This window comes from Macaca mulatta, chromosome 16 (genome assembly GCF_049350105.2).
Source record: "Macaca mulatta isolate MMU2019108-1 chromosome 16, T2T-MMU8v2.0, whole genome shotgun sequence".
NCBI lineage: Eukaryota > Metazoa > Chordata > Mammalia > Primates > Cercopithecidae > Macaca > Macaca mulatta.
The window spans coordinates 13604616-13616788 of record NC_133421.1 but is presented as its reverse complement, the minus strand read 5'-3'; the positions used below and the strand labels follow the sequence as shown (position 1 = coordinate 13616788).

General features: G+C 34.2%; 1 protein-coding gene across 2 annotated transcripts in view; it reads right to left on the bottom strand.

Annotated features, from left to right (window-relative positions):
• The window catches only part of MAP2K4 (mitogen-activated protein kinase kinase 4), a 120822-nt gene that overhangs the window by 35287 nt on the left and 73362 nt on the right, over positions 1-12173 (bottom strand). For both annotated transcript variants that reach the window (XM_001114292.5, XM_001114330.5), the window contains one exon: positions 12038-12157. In XM_001114292.5, coding sequence (XP_001114292.1) covers positions 12038-12157 — 120 coding nt within the window. The remainder of the gene's footprint in view (positions 1-12037; positions 12158-12173) is intronic.

Sequence of the window (12173 nt, the reverse complement as noted above, 5' to 3'; positions counted from 1 at the left end):
ATAGAAAAAAAAATAGGAAATATGTAGAAAACCATTCATTCTTACTAACAATGAAAATAGATGACAGTAATCTTAAGAGACTACATAAACTTCTTAAATTAGCCACAAAAGACAAAAATACATAAAGTAAATCCCATGCCTCAAGACCCTGTTCAAATGCCACCTTCTCAGCAAGGCCTACTTTAAGTAATGTAAAGCGCAAGTCATCCCACCAGGCACTCCCCCATCCTGCTCTGTTCTGTAAAGTCATCATCATGCTCTAATGTAAAGTGTAATTTACTTATTTATTATGTTTGTCATATATATTCCCCACTAGAATGTAACCTCTGCCAGAGCAAAGACTCAATAAATACTTGTTAAATGACTGGACGCCGGCTATAATTAAACTGAATCATTCAAACATTTCTTGCATTATAGATTGTTTTAAACCAATTTGACAGCAATTTGACAATAAAACAGAAATAACTGTGTTGATACCATTTTACAGAATCATCCTATGTCTGGGAATGTAACTGAAACAAATGCTCCATAAATTACACTAAGAAAAAACAAAACTAGAAATCGATGAACTATCTCACAAAAGGGAATACTACAACATTAAAGAGATTATCTAAAATCAATATTTCTGAAAATGAATACAGTTCATGAGAGAGATGCGTGAGTCATGAAAAAATAAATAAAAGCAGATACCATGATTATAATAAAAGTACAGGACACACAGATGAACAAGAACTACAAAGTACCTTACAAAAATGAAAATACTATCAAAATGATTTTTAAAAATTACCTTAAACAGTTCTGTATGTTGTTGCTTATTTATAAATACAGCAAAGATTTTCTACCCACTAATCTCGTATCCTTCAAATATATAATGATTATATAATCAATTCTATCCTTGGATTATATAGGAGATTAATGCCTGTTAAAAGTAAAATTACTTGCCCAGAATAATACACTTACCCATGAATAGAATCCAGTGTCCCTAATGTTTTTCTTTTATCAATGTTTACAATGCACTTTTACAACAGGACCACTTTCTAGAACATTCACATAGCTAGCTACATGGCTATACATAATATGTTTTTGTAAAGCATATTGGACATAGTAAACTTTTACTGATTATTTCTGCATTTAAGTCTTTCTTCTCTGTAAACCTCTTTTTCTTTAGAGAGACCTGTGAGAATGGCTATCGTGAAAGATCAAGTAACACCCTCCACCCAAAATAGACATAGCTTTATTTTAGAGACACTATCTAAGTAGGTTTACTAAAAATTTTTATTAGAGACATACAGCACATTTACCTCATCCACTTATAAAAATAGTAGAAAGAACGAACCTCAATAATACAGCAAAGTGAAAACAACAACAACAATAAAAAAAATGACATTAGGAGTCTGAAACGCCTGACATTATCCAAGCTCTCCTACTTTCTACTTTTATAAGCGTGGGTCTCCTCACGTCCTCATCTATGAAATGAGACTGCCCCACCATCCTCAGTGGACTGTGATAAAGGGCAAATGAGTTAACATATGCAAAGCACAAACTAAAGTGCCTGGCAGGTGGTAAAAACTATAGTTACCAAATGGAAGGGAGAAGGAAGGGAAATACGGGCAAACAAAAGAGAAAGATGGGCATGGGAGTGGGAGAATAAAGGTGAGAAGTGGGGACAGAAAAGAGCAATGAGCTCGAGAGAGAGACCTCTTTGTAATTTCTAAGGAACATAACCTAATGTAACCTTCTTACCTCTCTGACAGTTCCTTTTGGTCATACAGAGAACAAGACAATGGTAATGAGCTGAATTTAAAAAATGAAATGCCCTGAGCTGTCTGAAAAAGTAGTGACAGCAGCATGAACTGTCATGCTCAAGCAGAAAACAGGATGACCACAGGTCTGAAATGCAGAAGTTAATAAATGTGGGTTTATTGGGGGAAAAAAGCTAGAGAATGATGAAAAACTCAACTACTAAGGTAACATAAGGGTTCCTAAAGATTCATTTATAACCAATAACATATACCAATAATAACTAATTAGAAAATAAATTTAAAAAGATATCATTCTCAATAAAAATATAAACTAAGTCACCAGGAAATATATCTAATAAAATAGGCAGAACCTTTATGAAAACAAATATAAAATGTTACTAAAGGACATAACAACAACCTGAACAAATGGAGTGGCAGACCATGATTACAAATGTGAAGACTCAAGATGAGAAGCATGTCAAATTCTCCCAAATTAATCTAAGAATTCAGTTAAATTCTAATCAAAATTTTCAAGGACCTGAACAAACTGACCCTAAAGCTTATATTAAAGTAGAGCCAAGAAAAACTAAGATAATTTTAAAGAAGAGATACTGACCTACTACACAAAGACTTTTTATGAAGCAGTCAGAAATAAAAGGTAAATATACCAAAGAAACAGATGCAAAAGTTCATGCACATACAGAAATCTGATATATGACAAAAGTTAAAGCAAATCATAGTAAAAGAATGTATTATTCAATGAATGCCGCTGGGACAACTTACCTTCCATATAGAAAAAAATTAAATTCTGACATCAAATCATTCACAAATATATATACAAAAACTCCCAAATGGATTTTGCAAAAAAGCAAAAGTTTTTTTTTTCTAAGAGTTCTCCATGACTTTTATGTCGGAAAAAAATTTTTCCCAAGAACACACATAAAAACAACAAATCACAAAGGATAAGACCTGTTAAATTTAACCCCATTATAATGAATACTTCTGTATAAACAAGGAGAACATACCAAAAGTTTAAAAATGAGAGACAAAAGCATCTATTTGGATGTAAAGAAACAAAAGATCAGTATCCTGAATAATAAACAGTTATGCTAAATTAATTAGGGAAAGATAAAACTTAGTAGAATTATATCAAAGGCAATTAAAAAAAAAAAAGCCTAAATATAAGTAAAAAATTCTGAACCTCACCAATCAAGGAAATGCAATTTTAAAAGTGAGATACCACTTCAAACTGCCAAAAATTAAACGTTTATTATCAAATGTTAGTGCAGACCAGGTAAAAGATCTGTGACAGTAAATGCTGATGGCATACTCAATAAACATTCCCCCTTTCCTCTGCACAATATACCTAGCTAAAATCTACATTTCCTGGTCTTTAAATGTAAAGAAAGGCAGCCACAGAGGTATCAACACAAAATCATTGGTTCATGACTCCAGGAAAATCCTTTTCGTTCTTCCCTTTTTTTTCCCCCTTCGTGTGGACATGATAGCTGAACTCTAGGAGCCAACGTGGACCAAGAGGTAACCATAACAACTGAAACCATAAGCTACTAACAGTCAGGAATGACTGATACCAAATACAATTCTCAATACAGAAACTTTGGTGGAAATGTAAGTCAGTACTCCAGCTGGAGATATGGGTATCATTAAATTTAGCAATTGTATTTCCAGGGACATACGCTGAATAATCTGTAACCTAAGTTGTCAAGGAGACATGCAAAACAATTCTTCATTTTTGTGCTGTTTATAATTGTAAAAAATTAGAAGCAATCTATGTTAGGATTATTTCTAAAAATAAAACAAAATAGGGTGTATTTAATCATTAGAATACTACATAGTTAAAATAAATTAAATCTATATATTATGAATCTATATTTACATAAATCTTGAAAACTATGTTGAATAAAACTGTTGAATAAAATGTATAATAGAGAATGCATTTAGCATTCCATTTACTTAAACTGTGAAAATACAGAAAGCAATATTATGTAAAATGTAGGGGAAAATGCCCATATGGATGACCTAAACCAACAAGCAAGTTAAAGGAAACACTCAGAGTAGTGATGAGATTTGGAAAGGGAAATGTGATGAGGGCTTTAAGTGCATTTATAATATTTAAAGACATATAAAGAATAAATATGCCAATATAGGATTTGGGTAGCTATTCCTCCTCTGTAATTTAGTCTATGTTTAAAATATTTCACAGTTTAAAAAGAACATGGACCACCTTAACAAACAAAGAAAAAAAAAGGAAATCAAGCAAAAATAAGTAAAAGAAAGTAAGAAACCACAATCAGAATGAATCCCCCCATCAAAAAATAATAATAGTAATAGAAAAGCAATATAGAAAATCATGTAACTGAGGCTGGACGCAATGGTTCATGCCTGTAATTCCAGTGCTTTAGGGGGCCAAGGTGGGAGAAAGGCTTGAGGCCAGGAGTTTGAGTCTAGCCTGATCAACAAAGTGAGACCCCACCTCCACAAAAAAAAAAAAAAAAAAAAAAATTAATTAGCAGGGTGGTGGTAGTGCATGCCTGTAGTCCCAGCTACTCAGGAGACTGATGTGGGAAGATCCCTTGAGCCCAGGAGTTCAAGGTTGGGTTGAGCTAGGATGAGGCCACTGCACCACTCCAGTCTGGGCCACAGAGCAAGACCTTGACTTTAAAAAAAAAAGATAAGAAAAGAAAATCATTTAACTGAGAGCTAGCTGGTTCATCGAGATGGTCAATAAAATGGATAAACCTCTAGCTGGACTAATTGGGAAGAAAAAAAGAAGACATAAATTATCGGTATCAGAAACGAGTGGCAGGGAGGGAGGGACAGGGAAGACAGAAGTAACACACTACAGACTCTACCAATATTAAAATAATAAAAAAGAAATATGAATAATTTTATTCCAATGAATTTGATAATTTAGATGAAAGGGATAAATTTCTTCAAAGAAACAAATACCAAAGATCACTCAACAAGAAATATGTAACTTGAATATAACTCTATCTTTGAAAGAAACGGGATATTCAGTCAAAAATATTCTCACAAAGACTGCTAAGTTCAAGTGGCTTCACTGGTAAATTCCATCAAATATTTACAAAAAAAAAAAAATACCAATTAGATATAAATTCTCCCAAAAAACTCAGGAAGAGGAAATATTTCCCAACTCATTCTACGAGGCTAGCATTACACTGATACAAGTCAGACAAAAATAAGAAAACTATACATCAATGTCTCTCACAGATATAAAAATTTTAAATGAATTTTAGCAAATTAGCGAAATGTTAGTAATTTAGCAAATTGAATCCAATGACAGATAAAAAAGAGAATACGTCATAACGCCAACTGAATTTCTCCCAGAAATAAAAGCTATGCTTAATATCAGAAATCAATCCATATAACTTACCATTATTAAAACAACCAACAAACCATACATCTCAAAAACATCTCAAGGATCTGGAAAAAGAATCTGACAAAAGTCTAACATCCATTCCTGACAAAATCTCTCAGCATACTATGAGTAAAAGGAGACTTCTTTAACTTGATTTAAAAAAAAATTATGAAAACCCCACAGCTAATATCATATTTAATGATGAAAACATGAATGCTTTCTCTCTAGGATCAGAAAAAAACACAAGGATGTCTACTCTCACCGTACCTATTCAACAGCATACTGAAGGTTCTAGCCAGTGCAATGAGGCAAGACAAAAATAAATAAAGGAACTAACTGGGGAAGAAAGAAGTAACTCTCTATTCACAGACAAAATGATGATCTATGTAGTAAATCTGAAGGGAGCTAAAAAAGCAACTGGAATTTGAGTTTCGCAAGGCTGTTGCACACAAGATCAATATAAAAAATCAAACGATATTTGTGCATATTAGTCACAAGAGAAAATTAAGAATATATATTACAGCATTACAAATAAACACTTAAAGGCAACTCTAGTAAAAAGATGAAAGACATACAGTAAAAACCATAAAATATTGCTGAGAAAAATTAAAGAAGATGTAAAATAATAAAGTGAGATGCCACAGAAAAGGGTCAATAGACTTAATATTGTTAAGATATCAATGCTCCCCCAGTAGACCTACAAATTTAGCAAAATCCCAATCAAAAATCCCAGCAGGTGGTTTTTTTTAGGTCTTTTTTGGTAGAAATCGACAAGAAGATTCTAAAATCCACATGAAAATAGAAAGGATATGAAAGAGCTGAAACAACTTTTCAAACAACAAAGTTTAAGGACCAACACTCTCAAATCTGAAGACTTTCTACAAAGCTGGAGTAGTCGAAGGCCATGTGAGATTAGTGCAAAGACAGACAAACAACAGATCAACAGAACAGAGCAGTCCAGAAATAGACCCACATCTATATGGACAACTGATATCTGATAAAGGTGCAAAGGATATCCACATGCAAAAAAAACCTCATCACTATATAACTCTCGATATATATAAAAACTAACTCCAAATGGGTAAGCATAAATGTGATACCTAAAACTATAAAACTGCTAGGAGAAAACATAAGAAATAATCTTAAGTGAGCTTGAGTTAGACAAGAGCTCTTACATACAACATAAAAAGTACAATAGATAAATTTAAAAATTGGCCCATATCAAAAATTTTAATGGCCCACATTAAAAACTTTTGCTCTCCAAAAACACTGTTAAGAATATATATATATATATAAAGATAAGCACAGACAGGAGGCAGTATCTGCAAATCATAGGTCTGATAATAAACTTGTATTCAAAATATATTTTTAAAAACCTCCCAAAACTGAATAACAAAAAAACCCAATTTAAATAAAAATGTACAACAGGTTTTAACAGGATCTTCATCAAAGAAGATATACAGTTGGTAAATAAGCACATGAAAAGACATTCAACACTGTTAGTCATCAGAAACATGCAAATTAAAAATACAAAGAGATTACACCATACATTTACTAGAATGGCTAAAGATTAACACGACAGATCATACTAAGTGCCGGAAAAGACATGGAAGAAACAGAACTCTCAAAAACTACTGATGGAAGCATAAAATGGTACAACTACCTTAGAAAAAAGTTTGTCCAGGCCGGGCGCGGTGGCTCAAGCCTGTAATCCCAGCACTTTGGGAGGCCGAGACGGGCGGATCACAAGGTCAGGAGATCAAGACCATCCTGGCTAACACAGTGAAACCCCGTCTCTACTAAAAATACAAAAAAAAAACTTAGCCGGGCGAGGTGGCAGGCGCCTGTAGTCCCAGCTACTCGGGAGGCTGAGGCAGGAGAATGGCGTGAACCCGGGAGGCGGAGCTTGCAGTGAGCTGAGATCCGGCCACTGCACTCCAGCCTGGGTGACAGAGCGAGACTCCGTCTCAAAAAAAAAAAAAAAAGAAAGAAAAAAGTTTGTCCATTTTTTTATAAAGTTAAACATACACCTGCAATATGATCCAGCCATTCCACCCCCATGTAATTACCCCAGGAAAATAAAAGCTTATGTCTATACAAACAATTGTACATAAATGCTCAAAGCAACTTTATTTGTAATAGACAAAAACTGAAAACAATCCAAAAGGCCATCAACAGGTAAATGAGTAACAAACTGATATGTCTGCATAATGGAACATTACATATAGTACTCGGCAATAAAAAGAAATAAACTACTGATAAATGCAAGATAATTATACTGAATGAAAGACGACAAACTGAAAAAGAGAAGTACATACTGTAAGATCCCATTTATATAAAAATCTAGAAAATACAAATTAATCTATAAAGGCATAAAGCAGGTCAGTGGTTATCTGAGGATGGGGACAGCAGAGAGGTGGCAGGCATTACCTACGTGGTATAAGGAAACTTGTGAGTGATGGGTACATTCATTACCTTGATTTTGGTGATAATTCTACAGGCGTATATGTTTGTTCAAACATATCAAACTGTACACTTTACATATGGGAAGTTTATCAGATGTCAATTTTACCTCCATAAGCTGCATTTAAAACTTGCAAGGAGAAAGAAGAGGGAAAGGAGAAGAGGGGTGGAAGTAAGGATAAAAAATGGGGAGATAACTCGCTTTAGCCAGCATCACTGCCTTCTATAATCTGATGAACTTCTACATTTAGAAGTTACTCAAGAACAGTGCTTTCTGCACTAGAATTTATTGCCCAACCTCAAAAGATGTTTTAAGAGTTTACCTGCTATGAAATTCTCAAATTTTATGCATCAGAAAAATTTTTAAGTGATACTAGGTTTCAGCACTGTTAAGATAAATGCTAGGTCTTTTTTGTAAAATATAGGCTAGCAGTTACTTCCATTATTCAATTAATATCAAGCTCTTTTTTCCACCTACCTACAAAGCCTGAAAATGACTCTTAGGAATATGTGCAATTGAGTGACCTAATAACTTATCTAAACCAAATCCAAGCTGTACTTTGGACTTTTTTTTGAGTTTGGTTCCATCCTAGAAAGAACTATGCATGGTTGAAGACAATGGCAATACAGAATTACCAACTTTAGTATTAAGTATTATTCACTGCTCTGAATAAGTGACGGAACTTTCAGAAGCTCAATATTACCCAACAGCAAGATTAATCTCTAAACAGTGGAACTACCATTTGATCCAGCAATCCTACTACTGGGTATCTACCCAAAGAAAAATAAATCATTATATCGAAAAGATATCTGCACTGGTATGCTTATTGCAGTACTATCTAAAATAGCAAAGTCATGCAATCAACCTAAATGTCCTTAAAATGTGACATACATACACAATAGAATACTGACAGCCATTAAAAAAAGAATGAAATCATGGTTTTTTTGTGTGTGTGTGTGTGGCAACACGGATACACTGGAGGCCATTTTTAGTGAAACCACCTAGAAACAGAAAGACAAATACCACATGTTCTCGCTTATAAATGGGAGCTAAATCATGTGCACGCATGGACAGAATACGGAACTGGAGACCTTGGAGACACAGAAGGGAGGGAGGAGTTGAAAAGGGTGGATGATCGAAAATTACTTGATGGGCACAATTTACATTGTTTGCGTGACAGATACACTAAAAACCCAAACTGTACCACTGCTCAATATATCCATATAAAAAAACTGCACTTGTATCCCTTAAATTTAAATAACATTTAAATTAAAATAAATAAATAGTTGCTGCAAGAATGAGAAAAGGAACATCTCATAAGCTCCTCGATGGATGGCTGACTGAACCAAACCAAGAGCTGAAGTCCAGTGGTTGTATAAGTTAGGCGAAATGAAATCCCTGGAGAGTGTCTCACAGTAACAGGAATCGAAAGCACTGTCTCTCTCACAGTGCTAGTAAGGTAAGGTAAAAAGTCCTGACTACATACATTCATTTCTACTATTTCCTTTCATGAACTCAGATTTTTTTTTGTCTATTATTGGAACTGAAGGTCATGTCACCAAAAAAGATACATGTAACTCATCAACTGCAAAAGAAAAATGTTTCTTTAAACTCTTATTAAATCTCTTTTATATATATGTGTGTGTGTGTGTGTGTATATATATATATTATTTTTTTTTTTTGAGATGGAGTCTCGCTCTCTTGCCCAGACTGGAGTGCAGTGGCGAGATCTTGGCTCACTGCAACCTCCACCTCCCAGGTTCAAGTGATTCTTCTGCCTCAGCCTCCCGAGTAGCTGGGACTACAGGCATGCACCACCACGCCTGGCTAATTTTTGTATTTTTAATAGAGACAGGGTGTCACCATATTGGCCAGGCTGGTCTCGGGCTCCTGGCTTCGTGATCCACCGACCTTGGCCTCCCAAAGTGCTGGGATTACAGGCTTAAGCCACCGTGCCTGACCATTTTAATATTTTTAACCTTTGTAACTTGGGGAAATACACTTCTACTATTCACTATTTAAAGGTAAATAATAAAAGTAACACTTTTCTTGTAAAACTACACTTTTATTGTAAAACTATTGAAAAACTATATTTTTATTGTAAAATATACTATTGTAAAAGTTGTTACTTTCTGCTTTCTTGAAACTTAATCTTTTATTATTCAGAAAGTACCTATTACAGATTGCATTCTAATTTGGGGGGAAAGTTCATGTTTCATCTACTTAGGCATTCCGGGTCTTTGTACAGCTTAACTGTGTAGTTCCTAAGCCTTCAACTTATCACGCATCTTATCATATCAAAAATCTTATTTAAAAAGCATCTATATCTATATATATCTCTTCATCTCTGGACCACTTGTAATAAAATAGAAGGAACAGCGAGATTTCTGTCTCTGGAATCCCATCTCTGCCACTTGTTGGCTGTGTAACTTTTGTCAAATACACTAGATTTCATTTTCCTATCTGAAAAAAGGGGATAATACCACCAAATCCCGAAGATTATTGGGAAGAAAATATATGTGAAAACTACAAAGCATTCAACAGATGTTAGTGTTTACAGCTGCATATGTCAACTCCCTTCAACCCTTCTGAGACATAAAACCAAATGTGACTCAGCTATCCATGATAACAAAACCATTAGAATATTGCTCAGACACTACTCCAAGCTTCTGTGCTTTGTTTCCACACCTTTGTCAATCACGAATATGACTTACTCGGCTTTCTTTTCATATAGTCAGACTCCCACACTATCTAGCCCGAGGCTAGGTATGTAAATGGTACTTGAATGATTAAATAAATGAACGAGTGAAATAAATTGGTATATTCCAGCACTATGGAGGTGATTTAGGGTTCAGGTAGAGCTGGGGAAAGTCTATAGTGAAAATGAATACAGCACTGAAAAAACTAACCACAGAATCTAGTTAGGAGAGAATATCTAATTTAGTCCCTAATTAATTATTGTTCTGCATATGGTGTGATGATTCAATGATTGTGAAGAAAAGTTCACAGCTTGGGAATAAAGGGAGGAGGAGATGGTAAGATTCTTGTGCAACATGAAGAAAGTTCCAAACATTTAGAATAACATTACATAATATTTAGGTCCAAGTTATAGTCATGCACATGAATACATGACTGTATACTGATGTAATGGAATCTGATGTGAAATGATGGAAGAAAATTAATAAATTCAGTATATCTGGTCATAAAAATGAATATTCTCATCATTAAAAAGTAAAAAGACAGGAATAGAAAGAAACTACATGAGTCTAGAACTAACAATTAGTGATTCAACAAAGAAATGGGAATCTCTCATGAAGTAGAATGTGTTGTTACTAGTTACCTAGTAAGAGTACAGAAAAACAAATAAAAATTTCAGAATTAGGTTTAGAATTAACTAACCTCTAACATCTTTTCCAATTGTAAGATTTCATATATTTCTATTCAGTGCTACATTCAGCCCTGTTTCAAAAATATATATTAATTTTAAAGCCAGTAACAATACAAACCCCAAGGATACACTCTATAATCCGATCCCAAAAAGAGAGTAGGGTTTTTCTTACCAGTTTATAACAACCCAGCTATTCATACTAACATTTGCAAAATGAGAAAGGTACTTTTTTAAAACAGTATTTGAAATGCTTAGCAGTTCAGTTCAAGTCCTACTAAGTATCACAATTTTTGATGGCAGTCTAGGACACCATAATGTATTGCTTCATTTACAGCTCCAGTTCTACTCCTAGCCCAAACTCACTTCCACATTTTAGGCAGCTGGATGACTGGAAATGAGTAAGTGGATTGAGAGCTGGAAGCAGAAATGATAACCCAAGTTGGGACACAAAATAACCAGAGGAAACAGGATTATGAGACCAAGAAATTAAGAGCTTTAGTTTCTACACAAAAATCTGGATAAAAGAATTAGAAAAAAATAATTTACATTGTAATTGTTCATTTCCATGTCTGATGGGTATACTTCAGGATTATGGGCAGGGACACATAAGTGTTTATATTAAATGCAGATATACACTTGATGACAGATGAATAAAAGGTAAAATATAAAGTTGGGCGGGGGGGCATTGCTCAAGGCCCAATGAAAATCTAAAACTGTAGCAAAAGCGCTGATATTTAGAAGTCAGCTGATTTTTCAGGTTCTTAAAGAACATAAAATATTTGTATGAGATTTACAAATGACAGCCACAAATACTAAAATACACACACAAACACACACACACACACACGTATGCGATTCACCCCTTACCCACCACCCCAAAAACAGTCAGAAGTTAATATGTACGTTATCATGGTTACATACTAAGATACTGAGATATTAACTTGTTACTAATATATTGCATTTAAGAATAGAATCAAATCCTGCCATCTTCATTTGTCCCAATTAGATATTCATTAGTCAGCTAAAACCCAATTTATTCCTACCTCTCTGAAGAGTGCACCATAAAACTGAACGATGTATGGGCAATCACTACTCCGCATTACTACATCCAAATCCATAAGAAGTTGTTTTTGTTCTTTTTCATCCACTGTTGACCGAATTCTCTGGAAAAGAATGACA